We start from the raw sequence: 24598 nt of genomic DNA, 5'->3' as shown, positions 1-24598 counted from the left end.
TGAAGACTTCTGCGTTTAAAATGATACATTGAAATTAACACAAAGTAGTAGATAAAAAAGTATGTTAATATGATTTTGTTCCGCCCGTGTAAACATGTTTTGATCGAGGCATAAGAATGTCTTCCGCTACGTAATATATTTGTAAACTGACTTTCCAAACTCTTATGATGCATAGAGGGAGCTGAATACATAATGGAATCCGCGTGTTGGCACTAACCTGTTCCGTGATACAGGAAGAAAAGGCGAAACATTATGTTCCACTCCCTCTGCTGAGTGAAAGGAGTCGTGGCTGTGCAATAACTTCCGTAACCACTTCAAACATGTCATAATGTCCATGCGTACGTTGTCATATTCTCAGAAAGACTGAAGTGTTATAGTAGACGTCCGTAGCTCAGAATATGAGAGAATGTACATTCATCATCATCTTATTCAGCATTCACTTGAGTAGACCTAAAGCCGGTTCCTTCATCACATATTGTCCGCACATACCGTCTTAGATCTTCCTATATCTAACTTACATTTTATAGCTTAATTCTAGTTTGGGACGTCTTTCCTCGTTACTTGTTTTCACTATATGATGCAGCGCTTTATTAATCCAGTTAAATTGGGTCTATTTCCAGCTATTGTCTCATTGTTTCATTGCTTACGCCGCCTGTTCATGAGCAACATCTCCCTGATTCATAAATTTCATTGCCTACGTGTTGATTTTGCCCGAAGTTCGGTACCAAGCAGTCACTCCGATGAAGAAGCTTTGGAACGTTATCTGATATGGCTTTATATTTTCCATTTTAAAGTTCTTGGTACAGACATTTTCAAATGTAGCTAAGTTAACATCTTGCTCTTCGTTATTGCCTAAGTCACGTATCTAAATGATTTTATTCTCCTCATAAAATTATTATTCCCATGAGTCTTGAACCATGATATTCCTTCCCATCGATTCTGCAGAAACAGGACTAGAGAAAACATTGAAGAAGAGAAACATGATAACCTGAGTTTTTACGAAAAAGGAAGAGAGACATCAAATAGCGAAAGAATTCAGTGAAGATATAATTATTTACGGGGCTTGTTCGTGAAGAGAATAGGCAAAATCTGAGATAGCTACACCTACATATAAGAACTGACATTTGAGGGCTGAAAACCGTTCATAATATTCTTAATAATCATGTCAGTTTGAGTCAACCGTAACTATTAATATATTTAAGCAATAAAATCACAAGTATGCCATATTTCGATGCATTTGCTCTCTTCACTTCCAACCTTGAGCAGCATTTAAAACGGCGAGCCGGAGCATTTCAGCTTTCTCTGGTGTCAGGTACAGAACAAATAATTATTTTTGTCCATTCTGCAACTTGCTGACGAATTTCAATTACCTAGAAAATCAGAAAATTAATTCACAGGACATTTTAGCAATTCCTGATCATTTAGACAATAATTCACATTTTTTCGATTCCTATGGTGCAGTTAGGTTTACTGACAAATTTGTCACGTAAAAGCCTAACAATAAAAAATTTCATAGTAACGAGTGCACATAAATTTTGAACCCACTAAGGAACTCCTGCTGGGACATTAACCTGAACTGATTTATGAAGTACTAATTTTGCTGTTTACGTATGTGTTTGATTTTACCCCACAGTAAGTAATTAAGAAGTTGTTTGATTTAGTGAATGTTGTTTAATTAACGCTCCAAAGAAATGACCTGCTTCATTAGTGTTTAAAAGCTCTTTGAACCACATAAATATATGTTAGAATAACCAACTGTATTTAAATCATTTGCGAAATGTAGGTATAAATGTGCTCCAACGTAGACTACTTACAGATCCGTGCTACAAGACAGGAGTCGAGGGGCAATCATCGTTGGACATGACTGTTGACTGTTTTAAGACGAATCGTGGTCGTGAGTAGATCTTCAAACGAACCCCGTCGCAGTAAGATGGTATTATCTTGTGGCTTGCAGGTGTTGCAGTGTGTTGTTTCTAAACAATCAACTACCCAAGTCATTATGAATAAATTCCACGAAAAAGGGAAGTTTTGTTGAACGTATACTTGCTTATTTAGTAAACCTTTCATCATGAGTAGTGAATGTTACACGAAGTTCACAGGCTGGAACTTCCCAATTTTGCAAAAGCTTTATTTTCCCAATGCAAAATGAAATATTTTATCGTAGTGGAAGGGTAAGGAGTAATGAAGTATGTTACACATTCGATAAAGGCATTTTAATAAAATTTACATCTCATTTTTAAAAGCTATACATTAGAGTACTTAAAGCTGTTTTACAGATAAGGCACTACAGCAATACGAGATGATGGACGTGAGGCAGCCCGGAGATCACCACATATGCCAAAAACAAACTTTCCTATGTGATTTTTTGGCAGAACTTTTTAAGGGCTGGCCATACATGAATAATTCTGTTTATATCTTACATAACCATATTTACAAGAGCTGGAACATTGACCAGTATCCAAGGAAGATTACATTGCTCCACAATAGCACTGTATCAGCAGAGAAGATCGGTACAGTCCCATTATGTGTCTAACTTGATGCAGAATTACAAATCTCAAATCGGAAGCAATGTCCACAAGCATCTGGTATGGACATTTAATTGGTAGCCTACATCTCCATACAATAACAATAGCAATTTACACATAAAATGCATCTTTTCACAAATTTCACTGGGTTCAGAAATTTCTTAATTTCTGTAATACGATTCTAGTAACTGTTATAAAGTGTAATTAGGCTTAATTGTTTCGGCTATGTGGTGGCTCCATACAGCCAGGCCTTCAGGTCTGGTTTGTCATTTACACAACACATAACAAATAAGCAGTAATGTTTGTTTCTTTAGTTAGGCTTTCTGGCACCTCTTGGTTAGGAAGCAGAGTTGCATTGCCTCATCCTCACATAAGCCTTTTTTTATACATGTCCCACCCGCCTCATGTTATTTCACGCAAAAAATATAGAATAAATGGCATAGTAGGATAAGAATGTTTTTAAGTAAAATAACTTCTGCCAACAGTATTAAATACTGTACACTTCATCAGCAATCATAGTACGAGCATATCTTTTCATCTGGAGTAAAACGATACGAAGAAATTGCAAGAATTTGAAACATGTAAGGTAACGCATGATTGAGAAGTGTTGTTGTATACCGTGACAATCAAACATCAGTCTGCATTAGTCATTGTAAAGGACGGAAGGAAATACATCGTCCTCCAGAAGTATTTGTTAACACATGTGTACATATGCTATACATGTATATCAGTTTTTCCTCTTCGTATAAACACTCCTAAAAATATATCTTTGCTGTCAATAAAGTGTTTCCACATGTGTACGTAATTGCTTCAGAAAATATTTTCGGTACACGAAACTAAATCGTATCATAACCTTATAAAATTATTTTATACAAGCTTTCGACGAAATAAATATTTATATCACATAATTTACACACTATAATTTTTTTCTAAAATATTCTTTTCTAGTCATGTATTTATATGTGGGTAAGAAGTACCGTCCTTGATCACTTAAGAGAGTAGCACATCATACACTCTTCATCACAGAGAACAGCATGCTTCGCTATTCAAACATGCCGTCCTAGTTTTAAATACAGCAAGTTCCGCCTGAGTTGCATGAACATCAGGTTAGAAATATTATAGTTTATACGAAAACTGGCGGCCATTGTAGCACCAATATATATTCGCTTTGGAGCTAGTATTCATTATTGCCATTTATGTCATGTCCATGATTAAAAGCCACACAAAAGTTTCGTTTGGTTCTGATTTACAGTACTTCAGTCTTCATGAAGCCACTGAAAAGCCGTAAAACATTACTGTTCGAATTTAATAACTACTTTTCAGTATAAGCGCCAAGAATAGATATATTTATTGAAAGTCAGTCTTCCAAAGTTTATGACTTTTATTTGTCTGCTAGCACTATTAACTTAGAGCAGCTACTAATGGTCACTCGAATCTGAGTGGAGACGAAAATCCTGGTCACTTCAGAGTAAATTCAATTGGGACGCGCCAAATAACGAGACTCATTTATGACTCGTTCACGTAGCTAGGAACACACTTTCGACTTTCAGAATATCACTCAATGAAATTGTGATTCGGTTGGTTCTAAGAGATATTAGACGTCAGCATCCTATTGTGGGTATTTAAAGAAAATTAGCGCCGTCTGTTTTAGTCTACAAGTCGTCCCTAGCTTCACTTGCTATTCATTTGCGAAATACAGTGGTTATAATATCTTACTAATTTTATTTCTTCTTTGATTCTTAACAATCAGTGCTGCAATGCTATCAGAGAAAAATGATAACAGGTTCTCTCCGTAAGTACTGATGTAGTGTTTAAGCTACTTGAAAAAAAAACTAACTTCATTTCAGCGTTTTTGTAGCTCGTCATGGTGTGAAACGTGCTACATTCAGTGGTAACGCAAATACGGTAGCCACGATGCAAATTTAAGTCTTTTAGACTGATATCTGAAACATACAACATATACAAAAGATGCTAGCGAGTTGATGCTAGAAGTATCTAAAAGCGCGAAACAGACTAATATCCTAACGAAAAATCTAAAAAATGAAGCTAATACATCATGGTTGACAACTGATTCCATGGATTGAATTTCCGTCACATCTGCTATTCTCAACACGATCTTGTGCTATTTTGAGCAATTGTGGGAGCTAGGAATGCCTAAAACTTCGTATTGGTGAAAATTTGACGTTCTACCTATTGGAAAAAATTTGTGACTGCTGAATTTTAATCGTATATTTTAATATTGTCTGTTGCCGCATTAATATTTAGAAACAAATGTAGCCATGGATGGCTTTAAATGATGTTATAAGTTCTTAATAATGTTTATCGAATTGTGTGAAGCAGCTTTCACTCAATTGTCTTATTTCCTGGCGGAGTCATACTAATCGATGTTTGTTAGAAAAAAAAGAAAGATATCAACTGTAGTGTAAATCATTTTTGCTGAAGTTATGCTGTATAATTGATCAAAATAAAACAAGCAAATCTTGTCCAGGACAAACTGCCTGCTTACTCATCCCGATTCTCTCGTATCTTCTGTAACTGTGTACTACGACTGCAGATTCGGGCTGTGTGTAAAATACAGAACAAATAACCTGGCAAAATTCAGTTAAATGTTTTTGAACACTTCTAGACCCTCTCGGGTCGATTACGTATGTACTGGTCAATTTACAAAGTGGTATCAAGCTAAAAGCTTAGGGAGGTCGAGTAGGAGCATTTTAGAGAGGAATAGAGCTCTTGCGAAGAGTAGGACGTATAAGATTCTCTTGCGACCTATCTTCAGACGTAAGATATTCCCATTAAATTAAGCTTTAGGAAGTGGTGGAACCCAACAAAAGTATTACGAAGGTGCTCAAAGTGCTTGCAGTATAATCGTTGGAGTAAATGTTCTTTCCGTCAAATATTAAACGGAAAACTCAGAGAACTAGTATTATAATATAAATTTCATTACTGTTCACTGTTAGCATTTCTGTAGGTCAAGCACGTAGTAGCAAGTGCAGAAAAGCAGGCATAGAGAAGCATACACAGTCATTTGCCTCCTTACCAGTCGCTTATAGGAGAAAGGAAACGGAGAAACTGACGACGAATTTCATATTTAGTATGTGCCTAATTCTTGCGGCGCGTGGAAGCAGAACTGAAGCATTTCGCTGACAGCACCAAACTTAGAATCTACAGGTTGCGCAAAATAAAGCTAGCCCAAAACAAAATTGGCCCAAAAGATATTTAATGCGCCTAAAGATAGACGACACTAGTTACATTACACACCCCAGGAGAGAATGATTTAAGTTGGGTTGGCTATCTTAAGATGTGTGAAATATCTTCTGGGCCAGTTTTTTTTTTCCCCACACTATACTAATGGTGTAAATGTTTCAGCGAGCTAGTCTCAGATATTTCTTGACATTTTCTCGTAGTTACTGCAGGAAGCGCCCAGTTTCGAACGATTCTGCGTATTACCTACCCCCCCCCCCCCCCCCTCCCCGACCCTCTCATCCTCTACTGACCCCAGCAGCTAATGAGATTTCATCTACCTCCGGACGCCTGGCCGTCAGTGCAGCTTGAGGCCGATAAAAATTCGCCTCCAGGCTGCGGTCAGGACATTCTTCAGTGAGGATGCTGTTCCAGCGGCTGTTGTCCAAAGCAACATTTCACAGTTTTGGCAATATAGAGGGAGATAGCGCCCTCACTACCGCCATGCAAACACCAATCCCATCTCATGCACGTTTCCCTATCACTTTCTCTCTCTGCACAGGTGCGACTGGCGCGAACTATCAGATATTAAGTATCGTCAATATAATCGTCCCTCACTTAAACATTGCTGCGAGACATTCGCGAGAGAGCAGAACTCTGAAAAAAGTATAAAGCTCTCAGGTATACATTAGGATGTCAAAAGAAACTGGAGTGCGAGAAGCGACCACAGGGTAGGCAGAATAGATCTGGCCCGGAAAATATTTCATGCGCCTTAAAGTAGGCACCCCAACTTACACCATTCGGGCGAATGACGTAAACTGTGTTGTCTATCTTCAGGTACATCAAATATTCTCCGGGACAGCTTTATTCTGCCAGCTCCGTGCAATGAGGATTTCTGTTGCCTGGAAAGTGGCCGACCAATCAGTTTCTGGATCGCGAAGGTGGAACCACAGTGGCACAAATGGCGGCAGCCCGCAGGCTAGCGGCAAGTGTTGATGGAGCGGCGCTCGACGCACGTCTTGCAGGTGACTTCGCAGCACCAGCGGAATCGGCACTTGCAGTTGACCTTCTCACGCACGACGCGCGTGTCGTAGCCGCGGCTGCAGCACAGCAACTCGCATCCGTCGACACCGGGGGAGGTGGCATTGCACTCGCGGCCCTGCGTACCCAGTGAGCCGGTGCGCCGGTTGGGCAGGCAGAAGTCGGGCGAGTCCTCCGAGTAGACGAGGTCGGTGCGCTCGGGCTGCTTGATGGTGGGGCCTTCGGGCATGAAGGAGCGGCCGTCGTTGCTGGGGATCACCTTGGCGGCGCCGTCGAAGCGCTCCTTCAGCCGGTTGCCCACGTCGCGGAACGGCGGCATCTTGCGCCAGCACGTGCGCAGCGTACACGACCCGGACAGCCCGTGGCACTTGCACTCGGTGCGCATGAAGTTCTTGATCGCCTGCAACGAGACAGAAGGCATCAGTGTAACGTCCGGAACGTACCACGCCCCCAACACGAACAATCGGTTCGGCTCATGTTTGACAGATCGCTTCTGCTCCACCCAAACAGACATTTTGTCTCGCAGAACCCCTTCCCGATTTGAGAAAATCACCCGCAAATCCGACCGGAATGACTCGAAGTGATCGGCTGTCGGACCCCCTCCGTCTAATAGGCGCTGCTCATGCATGGATGTTTACATCTTTGGGCGGGTATAGTGACATCTCTGAACAGTCAAAGGGATAGTGTCTGTGATACAATATCCACAGTCAACGTCTGTCTTCAGGGGTTTTGGGAACCGTGCTCATGCAAAACTTTTTTTTGATGTGTGTACTTTACATTATCAATAACTATTATGTAAACATGATTGTTGTGTGAAACCTGTTCCAGTTAAGTGAGGTCCTTAAGGTCCTAAGTTCATCAGGTTAGATAAAAAAAGACTACAAAGTATAAATATCTGGGAGAAATAAAGCAACCAAACGCTTTGGACAAGGGCAAGGGAAGAGGGACTTAGATTTTCAATTAACAAAAACCCTGTATAGCAACAAATTTGTTTCCATAAATACAAAACTCCGCAGCCGGTCGCTGTGACCGAGCGGTTCTAGGCGTTTCAGTCCGGAACCGCGCTGCTGCTACGGTCGCAGGTTCGAATCCTGCCTCGGGCATGGATGTGTGTGATGTCCTTAGGTTAGTTAGGTTTAAGTACTTCTAAGTTCTAGGGGATTGATGACCTCAGATGTTAAGTCCCATAGTGCTCAGAGCCATTCGAACCATCACCTGTAAAGTTCATAACGCGCAATCCATTCTAAATTGAAGGGATGGGTAGACAGCTGAAAAACTGAACATTTTCATAAATATATATAGGGGCCTTAAACGCATATTTTCCAAAATGTCGAGAAAATAAACTTTTCCGACTACCGGTTGTGTGCCCGCAATGTTCTTTCTCTTCACGGGAAGCAGCGCAGACAAACGGCCTAGATAAATGGCCAGCAAGTGTAAGTTCTGAGTTCCATTTCTATATACATTCTGTAGTACTTTTTAAACCTATTTTTCTCTGTATAAAAATTAGTGAGCGCAGGAGTGTTAACAAGGTAAGTATATCAGTACGTAATATTATGTTACGTTAACCGGGGTCCTAGATACGACGGAGAGGTCCGCAACCACATGACGACTATGGCAGCCCACTGCACCCCTCCACCGCCCCACACCGAACCCAGGGTTATTGTGCGATTCGGCCCCCGGTGGACCCCCTCAGGGAACCTCACACCAGACGAGTGTAACGCCTATGTTTGCGTGGTAGAGTAATGGTGATGTACGCGTATGGAGAACTTGTTTGCGCAGCTATCGCCGACATTGTGTAGCTGAGGCGGAATAAGGGAAACCAGCCCACATTCGCCGAGGCAGATGGAAAACCTCCTAAAAACCATCCACAGACTGACCGGCTCAACGAACCTCGACACTAATCCGCCGGGCGGACTCGTGCCGGGGACCGGCGGTCCTTCCCGCCCGGAAAGTCGTCCGTAGACCGCACGGCGAACCAGGCGGGGTACGTAATATTACGAAGTTAGGTAAATAAATTTTTCAAACAACAGGGATGAATGAAGAATTTAAATTTTTAATTCCGCTCGTTTAACACTCTTTCACTCATTATTATTCTCACATTCCTTCGAACAACTGTGCAGACTATTCTTCTCATAAAATGCTCGAAGCAAATATATTTGCGAAAATTAGACCATCTGATGAAAGCAGTCTGACAGTAACTGAAATGTTTCTTTCGAAAATCAGGCGGAAAACAGACTTAATTCACATTTCAAAATATTTCTTTTTCGGGAATTAATTTTGATGCGTACCACTCAAAACAAAGATTGAAAAATCGGTGCTGAAAGTTTATCATAAATGATGCTTTGGATTGTTATTCCAGCCACGTTTCCAGAAGCGAACTACAGTAACGAACCCCATGAAATTAAACTATCCTTCGGCTGTCGCAGCTGTTTTCATAAACGAGTTTTAAAATTTTAATTCTTCACTCATGTAATTTATTTGAGATATTTATTTATCTACACTGTTATTCAATCTGAATATTGAGCAAGCAGTAAAGGAAACAAAAGAAAAGTTCGGAGTGGGTATTAAAATCCATGGATAAGAAATAAAAACTTTGAAGTTGGGAAATGACATTTTAATTCTGTCAGAGACAGCAAAGGAATTGGAAGAGCAGTTAACGGAATGGACAGTGTCTTGAAAGGAAGTTATAAGATGAATATCAACAAAAGAAAAACGAGGATAATGGAATGTAGTCGAATTAATTCGGGTGATGCTGAGGGAATTAGATTAGGAAATGAGACACTTAAAAGTAGTAAAGGAGTTTTGCTATTTGGGGAGCAAAATAAGTGGTGATGGTCGAAGTAGAGAGGATATAAAATGTAAACTGGCACTGGCAAGGAAAACGTTTCTGAAGTATAGGTTTTGTATGGAAGTGAAACGTGGATGATTTATTTATTTAGCTTATGGCTCATAACATCACAGTAAAAATTACAGAAACAACACGATTTAAAAAAAAAATCACGTATGTATAAACAGAGCAATAAATAACAGTTTGTATATAAGGACACCGCCAATTGTAAATTTACACTCACAGAAGAGCAATCACAAACTAACGTCCAGCTTAGATAATAAATAGTCGATTGCCTCTTGGGTCGCCATTAGGAAATCCTGTGGGTCACCCTCATATGCCCTTAGTGGGCATTCCTGCACGATGTGTTTGACCGTCTGTCTCTCAGCGCCACAGTCGCAAGCGGCCGAAGGAAGTAAAGTTAGTTCGCCTCCACGTGGTGCACCCTGGGTAACGCTAAATGAACTAACACAACTGGCGGCAGACCGAACGAAGAATTCCTGCCCCACATCACAGTGAAACAGAACGACGTGGGTGATAAATAGTTTGGACAAGAAGAGAATAGAAGCTTTTGCAATGTGGTGCTACAGAAGAGTGATGAAGATTAGATGGGTACATCACATAACTAATGAGGAGGTATTGAACAGAATTCGGGAGGAGTTTGTGGCACAACTTGACTCGAAGAAGGGATCGGTTGGTAGGACATGTTCTGAGGCATCAAGGGCTCACCTAATTAGTATTGGAGGGCAGCGTGGAGGGTAAAAATCGCAGAGGGAGACCAAGAGATGAGTACACTAAGCAGATTCAAAAGGATGTAGGTTGCAGTAGGTACTGGGAGATGAAGAAGCTAGCACAGGATAGAGTAGCATGGAGAGCGGCATCAAACCAGTCTCATGACGGAAGACCACAACATCAACAACAACTTCGTTATTTTTCACTTATTAATTCATCTATACACACCAATTTCGGCATGGAAAAAATACACATAAAAAATAGTACAGAATGCGTTTAGGAATCGAACGAAGATCCTCTACACCCCAACATTATGCCTACATAAGTGGCAGTGGTAAATATTTATTTTCTTTGTTTCACGGAAAATAAGTGTTCTCGGACCTCATACACGATTACAAAAACCGCTGATGTTCCAGTTATCTACTTATTCCGTCAATTTTGAGTCGACTGTTCACCTATGGGATGGTTTTCTCAAATGCTGGGAGCAGGCGTTAGTAATCCTTGATTTCTTATGGTCCTTCATTTTAGGTGCTATACAAGCGAGTTACCAAATATAGCCCATATTAGTTGACCGTGTCTGAGCCAGTTCTCCTCCTGCATTCCCCGTACCATAGCACTGTTTAGTGTCGGCCAATTCAAGTGTTCATGGCGCCTCGGGTAGTTAGACCTAACTTTCAAAGGAAAAAATTTGTAATGCTACGCGCGCCACAGAGTTTATATTTAATCCACTACCGGTTCGAAGCCTAGACCGTCATAACCAGGTGGAAGGGATCTTCTACATCACACACATCCATACCCGAGGCATGATTCGAACCTGCGACAGTAGCGGTCGCGCGGTTCTGGACTGAAGCGTCGAGAACCGCTCAGCCATAACGGCCGTGCGTTGAAATGAACGCCTAGGAGCGCTCTTGCGCTTTCTTTACCTGTCGTTGAACTGTCACATTACGACCTGGAATTGGTGTCACTGTCCAGTCACAATGCGATCTGTGAAATGAGAGCGCGTTCAGGGGACCGAAATAAACAGTCTGCCTACATTAGGTAATCAAAGAATCTTGAATGCAGAAGTAATATTTGCCGAAGTTGACTCGTTTACAGAATGAGATTTCCACTCTGCAGCGGAGTGTGAGCTGATATGAAGTTTGGAAGGTAGGAGACGAGATACTGGCAGAAGTAAAGCTGTGAGGACCGGGCGTGAGTCGTGCTTCGGTAGCTCAGATGGTAGAGCACTTGCCCGCTAAAGGCAAAGGTCCCGAGTACGAGCATCGGTCGGGCACACACTTTTAATCTGCCAGGAAGTTTGACTCGTTTACTTAATTTTCTAAGTTTTACGATGTTGACGGCTCAAAGGCGTCCATTCTCAATCATCCAATGGCCCCAAATTTCCCCTAGCTTAACTGCACATGGAATGTAACAAAACTAGCAGGTAGCTCAAGAAAAATTATAAAGGATTTAAAAAGGTGCCATGTAAGAGTCACCCTGAAGTATATCTATACACATTTGTTCGTAGTCAAGTCACATGTTGTTCCCGCAGGTGTATGCGAAAAAGTTGGCAGAAGACACATGCTAGTTGACACTTCTCCACGTAACGTTGGTTGAGGTTTGTTCCCCAAAATAACAAATTTGCAAATGTGTAAAATAACTATTAGGTTGTAAAAGCAAATGATATAAAACAAGAGGTATGCAGGATGACTATCTGAAATGTGATTAAGGATACCTAAGTTAGTCATTATGCTGTAAGTATGAATACCTTAACGTCTGCGCCTCTAATCGTAAGCTGTGCAAGAAAAGGCTCGGAAAGCATTTTATGAAAATAACGTGACTTTCATAAACGACTGGTCATAACTGTCTCCAGTTATATTTGCTTTAATATACAGTCATAACATTCTACAGTTCACGTATTGGATACGCTTAATATGCCTTTCCTTCTGGTCCAAAAGGGATTGTGGTGCAGAGTGCTAGACAACATCGATCCTACATTATGCTAAAGAACCATATTCCCTACCGTCATGGAGTACTGCTTTTGCTATCAATTGTAATTTGCAAACTACTTATTACTCAAGCCGCTGTCATATTGTCAATGAAACAATTACCTGCTCAATAAGTAGCTGTAAATCACAATGTGCCATATGCGAAACTAGTATTTACTTGCAAATTAGCTTACGGAAGTCAAACATGGACCTCGTATGTGCAAGCAATTCTAAGTTTACAGTAGCGCATTGAGCAATGGAGAGATCCATGTTGGACTTAACCAGAAGTGACAGGAAAGAGCCAAAAGTATAACAGAAAATACTGAAGTAGAGAACTTTATGGTCAACGTTATGAAACATATGGAGATGGGCTAGGCGTGTAACGATATGAAATGATGGGAGATGGAAGAAGGAGATACTATGTTCTGGGTTGCGATACGAAAAGACCTAGAGGGTGATCTAATGAAATATGGATTGACGACGGCAGAAAATAAACGGGACAAACTTAGATGTAAAAAGCTGAAGACAGTGAAACTTGGAGAAATCTTAAAGAACAGCAAATGGGCAGAAGATGATAAATGAGTAATGACGGTCATTTACCAAATGCTAGAGATTCGTATATGAAGCCTTGTGGCAGATGGCAAGCCTTCGTTGTTCTTCTCCCGTGAAAGAAATAAACACCCTCTCCTGTGGTGTAAGAGTTGTGTCTTAACGCGCATCTGATGAGTGTAGTTGACTGGTGGGTGTATGCAAAGTGTAGAGTCTATGTGCCACCGGTCTTACAAGGGGAGGCCTTAACGTTTGGAACACGGATTTACTGTACACATCATACAGTCCTAGTACTCCACGAGGACAACAAAATGTGTAAGCAGTAGCGCGTACTTCTCAAGCGTTACTGAAAAAACCGCAAGATAATTTCGATCGTCAAATATATATCTCTGCGTGGCCATTTTTACCATGAAGCTGCAGTAGCCGAGTGGTGCCGGCACGGTAGCTCAGCGTGTTCGGTCAGAGCGTTAGCTACCCTTTCTAATAAAAAAAATTGAGCGAACGGATCAACGAACAAATTGAACGGATGTCATCGGACGTCCGCCCTGAACAAATTCAACGAACAATATAGAACAACTTTTTTTTCTTTCAAATGTTGTTGGCGTTCAAGCAGCTGGATCGAGTTCCGTTCGTCAGTTTGCATTTTTTTTAAATTTTCAACAGTCATTTCCCTTACTATTTATATTACAATTGATAAAATAGAAAAAATACGTGTAATCGAATGAACTTTTATTAAATTTACAATGTTATTAGGCAGTCTACTAATTTTAATTATCACAAATAATCTAATATTCATAACTGTCGACTAGTAAACAACCAAACGCATGAAGTATTTAATCGAAAGAGAACGAGAAATTGCTTCTCGGAAGACGCTATTAAAATACACTCGATACTGCATAACCAATTATCAGCGACGATTTTTAAGGAAATACTGCGTTACGCATGGTTTGCTTCCAAATTATCGTCTGAAAGAGAGATTTTTGAAAATGTTAAAGATGATTGTTTTTCCACGGAACACGTCAAAAGACCTTGCCTATGCGGAAACATAGCATTTATTCAATGCAGCTGGTGTCGTTTAATTTTATGTTTTCCATGCTTTTACGAAAAATACCATCCTGCAACTTGTAATGTCGAAAGCGACGATTAATTCTACATCTTTCGAAAGCTGTCTGTGCCGGTCAAAACTTGGAGGTAACAAGTCGTTTCGGACTCCTTCCAGGTATAAGGGATTTCTCGAATCACGGACAAGTATACATTTTCAGTACCACTTTATGCGTTTGGTCGTTTACTAGTCGATAGTTATGGATATTACATTATTTGTGATAATAAAAAATTAGTAGACTGCCAAATAACATTATAAATTTAATTAAAGTTCATCCGATTACACGTATTTTCCCCATTATATCAATTGTAATATAAATAGTAAAGAAAATGACTGTGTTGAAAATAAAAGAAAAAGAAAAAAAAACAGACGAACGAGACTCGATCCAGTGATTTTGGGGCTTGTACGCTTACCACTCGGCTGCCGCAGCTTCGTGGTAAAAATGGCGACGCGCATGTATATATTTGACGACCGAAATTATCTTGCGATTTTCTCAATAACGCTTGATAAGTACACGCTATTGCTTACACATTTTGTTGTCCTCATGGAGTACTATGAGTGTACGAAGTTTGCAGTAAATCCGCATTCCAAACGTCATGGCCTCCTCTTGTAGCTTGTAGCTGAGTGTCACACGCTGTCACTTCACGAGTCAGTACGGTTTCGAATTCCAAGACATTCTTGCTAAGTCGCCTTATCAGGAATTGTGTACCAGGGCCGCTCTCTCCATTTCCTGCCAAATACTGACGATGAAGATATTTTCTTCCACCACCTCAATCTGGACCGGCAGGCTCGGAAACGAGCGCCACCGCACTAGGGACTTCTGCCCCGCTCCATTACCCCTCCCCCCCCCCCCCCCCATTCAACAAACCACTGCGTGTTTCGCGGGGCTGCCTACTCACCAGGCGGCCGGCGTCGTTATTGTGCAGCTTGACGAGAGTCTTGATGTCGGAGCGCCGGCGGTAGGGCGCGTCCATGAAGTCCTTGGATCGGCGGTAGCCGAAGTTGACATTGTCGCCGCAGCCGCCCCACTGCCACTCGCCCTCGGCGGCCTGTCCCGGCTGCTGCGGCTGCTGCAGCTGCTGGTGCGCCCCGGCTCCCGGGGGCAGCGCCGCCGCCACCGAAGCCGCCCCCGCAGACGCCCCCGCCGCCCCTGGCGGCAGCACCGACGCCGGGTGCTCGGGTGGCAGCGGTCCCATGCGGCCGCTACCTGCCGACCGCCAGAATCGTGTCGCACTAATGCCTTTCGAAAAGCGAATGTAAGGAGAACTTAGGAGAAATATCGAAAGGGAAGGACAGCATATTTACCACACAACATAGATTACAGATAAATAAAGCGGAAGGTTGTTCTGCATAATTATAACGATGTCCAAGCGAAAGAAAATTTTAGTGATTGAAAAAAAAATTATCACGAAGGGAGACCACAGGGACAAATTTTTTTGTTCATTCTTGTTCCTTATATACAGGGTGGTCCATACATCGTAACCAGGCCAAATATCTCACGAAATAAGCTTCAAACGAAAAACCTACAAAGAACGAAACTTGTCTAGCTCACAGGGGGAAACTAGATGGCGCTATGGTTGGTCCGCTAGATAGCGCTGCCATTGGTCAAATGGATAGCAACTGCGTTTTTTTAAATAGGAACCACCATTTTTCTTACAGATTCGTGTAGTACGTAAACAAATATGAATGTTTTAGTTTGACTACTTTTTTCGCTTTGTGATAGATGGCACTGTAATAGTCACAAACGTATGGCTCACAATTTGAGACGAACAGTCGAAATTTAGAAAGATTTTATTGATTGTACAAAAGCGAGCATTAAGAATAATGTGTGTTCACCCACAGACGTCATGTAGGTACCTCTTTATGTAGCAAGCAATTTAACTGCGCCGTCACAATACATATATTCACTTATTAAATTCGTCACAAATAAACCATCACCTTTTGAGAAGAACAGTGACGTCCATACGTGCAACACTAAAGGGATCCACGACCTTTACTAGACGTTGTTAAAGCTGTTAGTGGCTCAGAAATAAGCCCAATATGCAGCAAAAAAATTTTCGATCACTTGCCCAATAGCAGAAAATTTATGACAGGTGGCGAATCAAGTATTAAATCTACTTTAAAATCATTTCTTCTTCACAACACTTTCTGTTTCATTGACGAATTTCTAATTAAAAACTGATGGCCAAAAAGAAATATTTTTTGACATATTTATAAAGATTATGTGCAGTTGCATGGGATGGGAATAAAAATAATACTATCTTCATTAATGTTAATACCAGTCATGTATACATACCTGTAAACTGACTCGTTCCACATCATTTCGATAAAAGAATCGTTGAAATGATCTATGAAACATGTAACTAACTAACTAAAGCCATAGGGAGGTGCAGGAGGAGGAGTGGAGGAGAGTAAAAGGGACAATCGCAACCATTTGAAGCCGATTTCCATTTGAGGGCGTTACTGCAACCTATTGCAACGTAGTGCGACTCCGAATCGGGTACACATCGATGAAACAAAACATTATGACGACCTGTTTGGTAGCTTGTTGTTCCACTTCTCAAACACAGTACAACAAACACTCTGCTTGACATGATTCCAGAAGTACCTAGCACCAGACGTCTAACGCACAGGTCAATCAGTTACCGCAAATTACGGGACAGTGATTTATGGTCATGCAACTGGCGCTCGATATACTCTGAAGAGCCAAAGGAACAGGTAAACATAATTAATATCGTGTAGGGTCCCAGAGAGCACGCAGAAGTGCCACAACACGACGTGACATGGACTCGACTAATGTCTGAAGTAGTGCTGGAGGGAACTGGCGCCATGAATCCTACAGAGCTGTCCATAAATCGGTAAGAGTACGAGGGGTTGTAGTTCTCTTCTGAACAGCACGTTGCAAGGCATCCCAAATATGCTCAATAATGTTCACGAATAGGGAGTTTGGTGGCCAGTAGAAGTGCTTAAATTCAGAAGAGTGTTCCTGGACCCACTCTGTAGCAATTCTGGATGTGTGTGGTGTCGCATTGTCCTGTAGAAATTGACCAAGTCCATCTGAATGCACAATGGACATAAATTGATGAAGGTGATCAGACAGGATGGTTAAGTACGTGTCACCTGTCAGAAGCGTATCTAGAGGTATCAGGGGTCCCATATCATTCCAACAGCACGCTCGCCACAGTATTACAGAGCCTATACCAGCTTGAACACTCCCGTGCTGACATGCGGGGTCCATGGATTCATGAGGTTGTCTCCATACCCGTACACGCCCATCCGCTCGATACAATTTGAAATGAGACGCGTTGGACCAGGCAACATGTTTCCAGCCATCAACTGTCCAGTGTCGGTGTTGATGGGCACAAGCGAGGCGTAAATCTATGTGTATTGCAGTTATGAATGGTACAAAAGTGGGCCTTCGGTTCCGAAAACCAAAATCGATGATGATTCGTTGAATGGTTCGCACGCTGACACTTGCTAATGTTCCAGCATTGAAATCTACGGCAATTTGGGGAAGGGTCGCACTTCTGTCACGTTGAACGATTCTCTTCAATCGTCGTTGGTCCCGTTCTTGCAGGGTCTTTTTCCGGCTACAAGGATGTCGGAGATTTGATGTTTCACCGGATTCCTGATATTCACGGTACACTTTGTAAAGTAGTCGTACGGGAAAATCCCACTTCATAGCTACCTCTCAGATGCTGTGTCCCATCGCTCTTGCGCCGACTGTAACACCACGTTCAAACTCACTTAAATCTTGATAACCTGCCATTGCAGCAGGAGCAACCGATCTAACAATTGTGCCAGACACTTACATGGGCGCTGCAGACCACAGCGTCGTCTTCTGCCTGTTTAAATATCTCTGTATACGCATGCCTATACCAGTTTCTTTGGCGCTACATTGTATGTTCCGTTGATTACAGATCAGACACATTTGCTGGACAAGACATCAGTATGAGTTCATTATAATGCCCCTCAAACCACTGTAGCATGATTCTGACCTTGCAACACGAACAGTTACCCTTCTGGTAGATGAGATGACCGTAGGGTGAGACTTCAAGCACAAATCGATGCGTGTGGTCCACAATAATATTCAGGTTGTTCACTGCTGTCATGTTGCCTTCGATTAGCACCATCGATGGAATGGAATCCCAACTCAGTGTACCCCACAGAATAATTCTGCTCCTACGGGTCTGCATGTTTCGTGCAGCCATTCGCTTGCATGACGCCGTGTAAGGATACAAAGATGGACCTGGTGTAACAAGAATGCCGACGTCTTTGGGTCAACACTGGAAAAGTTACGAGTCGTGAATTCTGGAGCTCCATTTCAACTATGGCCTTTGAAAATGTGCTCCGAAGCACTTGCGCCTGCACCAGCATTGTACACTTTCATCAGTTTTGCCACAGATCGCAGTCTATCCTGGATTACACAAGGGGGATCCTCCGACCTTTATGTTTTGGATGAGACGTGGTCGTCCAGAACCATAACGCCTACTCCTTATATCACCATCCTTCAACCACGTTCTTTAGGTGCCCACGATAGCAATACGCGAACAGGTGATGGGCTATGATTTTTCAGAAATTCTCAGTTTCAGCCGCAGCGCCATAAGAATGTGCCATTTGTCAAAACTACACTACTGGCCATTAAAATTGTTACACCAAGAAGAAATGCAGATGATAAACGGGTATTCATTGCACATTTTCACGCAATTTGGGTGCATTGATCATGAGATATCAGTACCCACAACAACCACCTCTGACCGTAATACGCCTGGGCATTGAGTCAAACAGAGCTTGGAAGACGTGTACAGGTACAGTTGCCCATGCAGCTTCAACACGATACCACACTTCATCAAGAGTTGTGACTGGCCTATTGTGACGAGCCAGTTGCTCGGTCACCATTAACCAGACGTTTTCAGTTGGTGAGAGATCTGGAGAATGTGCTGGCCAGGGCAGCATTCGAATATTTTCTATATCCAGAAAGGCCCGTACAGGATCTGCAACATGCGGTCGTGCATTATCCTACTGAAATGTAGGGTTTCGCAGGGATCGAATGAAGGGTAGAGCCAGGGATCGTAACACACCTGAAATGTAACGCCCACTGTTCAAAGTGCCGTCAATGCCAACAAGAGGTGACCGAGACGTGTAACCAATGGCACCCCACACCATCACGCCGGGTGATACGCCAGTATGGCGATGACGAATACACGCTTCCAATGTGCGTTCACCGTGATGTCGCCTAACACGGATGCGACAATCATGATGCTGTAAACAGAACCTGGATTCATCCGAAAAAATGACATTTTGCCATTCGTGCACCCAGGTTCGTCGTTGAGTAAACCATCGCGGTGCTCCTGTCTGTGATGCAGCGTCAAGGGTAACCGCAGCCATGGTCTCCGGGCTGATAGTCCATGCTGCTGCAAACGTCGTCGAACTGTCGTGCACATGGTTGTTGTCTTGCAAACGTCGCCATCTGTTGACTCCGGGATCGAGACGTGGGTGCACGATACGTTACAGCCATGCGGAGAAGTTGCCTGTCATCTCGACTGCTAGTGGTACGAGGCCGTTGGGATCCAGCACGGCGTTCCGTATTACCCTCCTGAACCGACCGATTCCATGTTCTGCTAACAGTCATTGGATCTCTACCAACGCAAGCAGCAATGTTGCGATACGATAAGCCGCAGTCACGATAGGCTAAAATCCGACCTTTATCAAAGTCGGAAACGTGATGGTAGGCATTTCTCCTCCTTACACGAGGCATCACAAGAACGTTTCACCAGGCAACGCCGGTCAACTGCTGTTTGTGTATGGGTTCTCGGTTGGAAACTTTCGTCATGTCAGCATGTTGAAGGTGTCGCCACCGGTGCCAACCTTGTGTGAATGCTCTGAAAAGCTAATAATTTGCATATCACAACATCTTATTCCTGTCGGTTAAATTTCGAATCTGTAGCACGTCATCTTCGTGGTGTATCAATTTTAATGGCCCGCTGTGTACTTATATCAGTGGATTTCCGCATTTGCGAGCCGTATCTTCGCTAGAATGAGTGCTAATTCGTCTCTCTTACGCTTACATTCTTTTCTTACTGCCTCACATGCACTCAACGCTACCAGGAGGCATTCATTTTCGCGGTGGGCAGTGGTCTTAATGTTCTGGCCCATTAGTGTATATGCAGGGATATCTAGGCAAGGCATAGGTTTGCCCATCGTGTCTTTCCGACGTGGATGCGCTACGTACGGAAACGTTAACTATGGCGACATTATTACCAGGTGCTTCCAAACAGAACCAACGTGCTGTTATTCTTTTCTTGGCTGCCAAAGGAAAAGCACTGGTAGATGTCGATCTGAGAATGAAGAATGTGTGTGTGGGAGCATTTCTGTCGGAAATCACAGTTGTGGAATTGTTCGCCAATGGTTAGTGTTGCTTCATGGTAATGCACGCTCCCGTATCACAATAGACGTAATGCAGAAGTTACGACAACTCAGGTGGGAGACATCTGAGCATCCTCCCTATAGTGCTGAACTTTCCCCATGCAATTGCCATGCTTTGGGTGCTTCACTAATAGTCTTGAACGGTCGTCGATTCCTTTCGGTTGAGGATGAGCAGCAAGCAGTTAGGGAACTATGGACTTCTGCACGCAGCAAAGCGCTCATTTACCAAACGGATATTTTCAAACTGGTGCTGCGGTAGGACGATGGCCTCAGTACTCATGGCGATTTTGCCCGATTGGCAAACCATTTCTAGACAGTACGGCTTTCGAACGGAAGCTTTTTTATCGACCCTTATAGTAGAAGAGAGTGTAATGGCATGCCTAATAACAAAATTAGTGATAAAGTAGTCAAAGATATTTCCATGTAAGTGCAGAGAGCTTGGACAGGATAGAAAGTTATTGGAGCTTTTGGGAGTGCTGAATTGGGAGAAGTTCTCACGTTTCATGAACAAGTTCATTCCTTCTGAGGGGCTGAGTTGGATGTATCCAGGTTTGTTACGCAAAGTTGCCATTCTTGTGGGGGGCCGGGAAATACGAGTATAACTTCACCATTTCGGACTTAAGTCCACTATAGAGCAGGAAGAAAACACGGGCTTGCTAGCTTGGAGCCGGTACAAGACAGAGCAGTGTGACTTTAGTCGATACTCCTCTAACAGTCAACGAGTGATTAATTCTCCCGTGCGTTCGCTATTGGCTGCACATATCGAGTGCATAGGGGATAGATTCGTCGTGAGCAATTCAAGCAAATAAACGACTTTTGAGGCGACTAGCTTACTTGGCTCGTGCCCCTGAATGAATTATAACTGAATATTGCAAGAAAATATTTTAAAAAGAGAACTCCATATGATGACAAGTCTTGATGAGTGGCCTGCACATTAGTAAGGGCAGATTTTGATTCACACAAGCGAAGAAAGCTTATTTCAGTAAAGGGCTCTATTACCACAGGTATACATACGGGGAAATCAGGAAGAAGTTCCTGACAGTTCTACGTCTAGAGGACAGCACTGTGTGCAAGTAAGGACGCGGATTGGGTACGCGTTCCGTAATCAGACCTTTGATAATTTATGGAGTTGCAGTATGGAGGAATAAAGTAGAACAGATGTTGACTGTAAATTACCTCGAGATGGTGCACAGATAGGCCGGTCTAGCCATAAAGCACGGATTAGCAGCAGACTCACTGCTAGCATGGATACCACACTGGACATACTCCATTGTATCTTCGGGTTACAATGGATTTCGGCGGAGGTTCGAGTCCTCCCTCGGGCATGGGTGTGAGTGTTTGTCCTTAGGATAGTTTAGGTTAAGCAGTGTGTAAGCTTAGGGACTGATGACCATAGCGGTTAAGTCCCATAAGATTTCACACACATTTGTTTTTTTTTTTTTTTTTTTTTTTTTTTACAATGGGTTTCGCATGAAGATCATACAGGCTGAAAACTGGAAATATGTAGGACATCCACAATAATGAATGTGGTAAACACAGAAATGTGTGGGGCAGTGGTGAATGACTATACAGTAACTTCCAGCTGCTTCAATAAAACCTTCATTATAATAGTAGGAAGGTGGGAACAGTGGGAGAAGGAACCATTATCTCGTTCAGGTTAAGTATTCTGGCTTACTGACGAGTCTGAAAGAGAAGAAGATGCTGAAGTCGGGATATACGGAGTACACAGCAGACTAGAGAGCGCAATATCTCTAGGGAAGCTTAGTGCACTATTCCAGCTACAGAGATTCGCTGTCAGAAAATGTGAGGGGGAGAATCTCTGTAGGTGTTACTAGGATCTTTTTTTTAGTTTTATTTGCTGCCATTTACAAATCACCTGCTATCTTGTTACTAAGACAATTCGGATGTTCACAATATAAAACTTTACATATACAGAATGTGAAATGTATTTGTTTTCTTCTTATTTTTTATACTCTTTAACATTATTAACAATATTCTAGCTTTAAATACTTAGAAACTTAAAAGTAATTAAGAAACGGAAATATTTAACATTAACAATTTATGTTAAAATTTGAATAGACAGTATTAATGTTCCACAATAAAATTTATTTAGTATTTCGTTATGAACCTGCTTTCGGCTTCTTAAGCCATCGTCACGTAAGTTATCTGACGACCTAGTAAGTCGAGAGGTGGTTCATAACGAACTATTAAATACATATTTTTGTGAAAAATTTATAATGTTTATTCGAGTGTTTAACATGTCTATGTTCCTCCAAAAACCGACGGAATATTCCATAAATATTAGCATTTTATATGTAGAAGATATGAATTTAGAAAGATACAAAGGCGTTTGATATATTAACTCATGAATATTATAATTCGAAAAACGTCGTAAAAATAACAAGACTCTGGCATCTAAGAAGGAGAAATAAAAGATAGTAGGACAGTACGTAAAATGTATTAGAGGTCCCACCACCTAGCTATCGCGGGTGTGACGGTTTGGCAGTCTACGAGCCTATTGCATTTGAGTTAATGTGGAAAATGAATCTTCCACATTCATCTGACAAATTTAAGTGTTTAGACTTGTATCTGTATTACTCTTATGCTGCATTTGTTTCAGGTCACATGTGATTTAGTTGTACATCTTATACTTCCATATTTCTACGTGTTGTATGCATGGTGTTTGTGTTGTCTGTAAGGTAAAACTTTTTCTGACCTTAATAAACAATTATTTAATTTAAATTACAGGCGTTACACAAAACGTTGCTACATATATGAAAATATTTTATTACAGCTGATCCATTTCTTTGCTCTTTAATTTGCTGGGGTTTTTCTTAAGTTCGTCTTTCAGTAGTAAGTGCACCATTTTATTTGCTGCAATTGTTAGTTTATTGTTTTACACCTTCATTGATATCTTCGAGGAGTTGCGTAGTCTTTTATTCTATCTTCTTAACAAGAACTGTAGCACCTACATTCACTCAGGCAGGCAAGTAGCTGTGAAATTTCTATCATCCTCTACAATGACATCTAAGATCGTTGCTGAATGTCATTAAATTCTTATGAGACAATGGGAAAGTAGCAGAAGAAACCAGCTGTGGGTCCTGGTCACCTGGTTGATAGACCAGCCACAGCAGGGATACCGACTGCAGTTATTGGACCGGAACCCCTCCCATCTACCACTAAAGCGATTGTAAAATCTAAAGTACATAGCTGGGTTAGGAAACCCGAACACACAAAACAAAAATGGCAAGCAAATGATGCCTAAATTATATTTAAAAAGAATTTCTGTGATTCTAGATTTGAACAGGAGGCAGATTAAGTTCACGTTCAGTTTACTGATGGGCACTTCAAGAAACAACTGTGCACCATAGAAATACACCAGAAAGCCCGTAAGGGTAAACTATGGTACAGGGATTAAACCGCAACACACTTAATATTACAAAGCGAAGCATTGGAGGCCAAAAGGCATAAAATATTTGGGTTAATAAATAATGAAGAAATTGTGGCTAACAGAGACATAAAGGGACTCTTTTAGTGTTAAGAGTGCTGGTGGGCTTTACTAGAGTGACAGAGAGAGCTACCGCACCTAAACTGACTGTTGGTGTTGGAAACAGGGTGTTTCTTGTTTGACAAATGCAGCTCGCAGTATTTGTGCATCAGAAATAGGAGAAAAATTGCAAAACAACATCTCATCCAGGCCGATGGTAATGAAACAAGACCACTGTAGCTCCAAAACGGAAAATGGTGCAAGGTGCTTACTGTTTGAAATTCCCTGAAAAACATGTGTAAGTCCTATAAATGCGGGTAATATACACTGCCCAATCACATAAAAGTGACCACCTGTCAAAAGCTTGAATAAACTTCTTTTGCTGCGCGGACACTGCGAGACGGCCGGCCGCTGTGGCCAAATGTCCAAAAGGCACCGGGACTCAACACCCAATCCCCGCATAACCCCCTCAGATCAGAATACTCTCTTCTGGGGGAACCATTTGGTCCACTCGATTCTCTTACACCAGAGCAGACTGCAATCCAGGAATTATCAAAGGTCATACCCGACAGGAAAATCACAGTTCCCCTGAGTACAACGACTAGTTAACTCATTGAAACTTTTTTCAAGGCAACCCTGCTACTCGGTTCATGGCCCGAGAAAATCACACCAATGAAATTCACTGCGAAAGCTTAGATTCTGACATGATAGGCCTTGTAACGTTCCCGAACAGATTCTAAACGTTTCTAGTCACATGTTTAA

General features: G+C 42.0%; 1 protein-coding gene across 1 annotated transcript in view; it reads right to left on the bottom strand.

The window, feature by feature from the left end:
• Positions 1-2198: 2198 nt before the first annotated feature.
• LOC126336660 (protein Wnt-6) overlaps positions 2199-24598 on the bottom strand; it is a 584338-nt gene continuing 561938 nt past the window's right edge. The window contains exons 4-5 of the mRNA XM_050000601.1: positions 14823-15130; positions 2199-7146 (exon numbers count right to left, since the gene is read on the bottom strand). Of these exons, the coding sequence (XP_049856558.1) occupies positions 6685-7146; positions 14823-15130 (770 nt within the window). The 3' untranslated portion in view covers positions 2199-6684. The remainder of the gene's footprint in view (positions 7147-14822; positions 15131-24598) is intronic.

The sequence above is a fragment of the Schistocerca gregaria genome, chromosome 2 (assembly GCF_023897955.1).
Source record: "Schistocerca gregaria isolate iqSchGreg1 chromosome 2, iqSchGreg1.2, whole genome shotgun sequence".
NCBI lineage: Eukaryota > Metazoa > Arthropoda > Insecta > Orthoptera > Acrididae > Schistocerca > Schistocerca gregaria.
The sequence above is the reverse complement of the archived record's forward strand: the minus strand, read 5'-3'. Positions and strand labels throughout refer to the sequence as shown.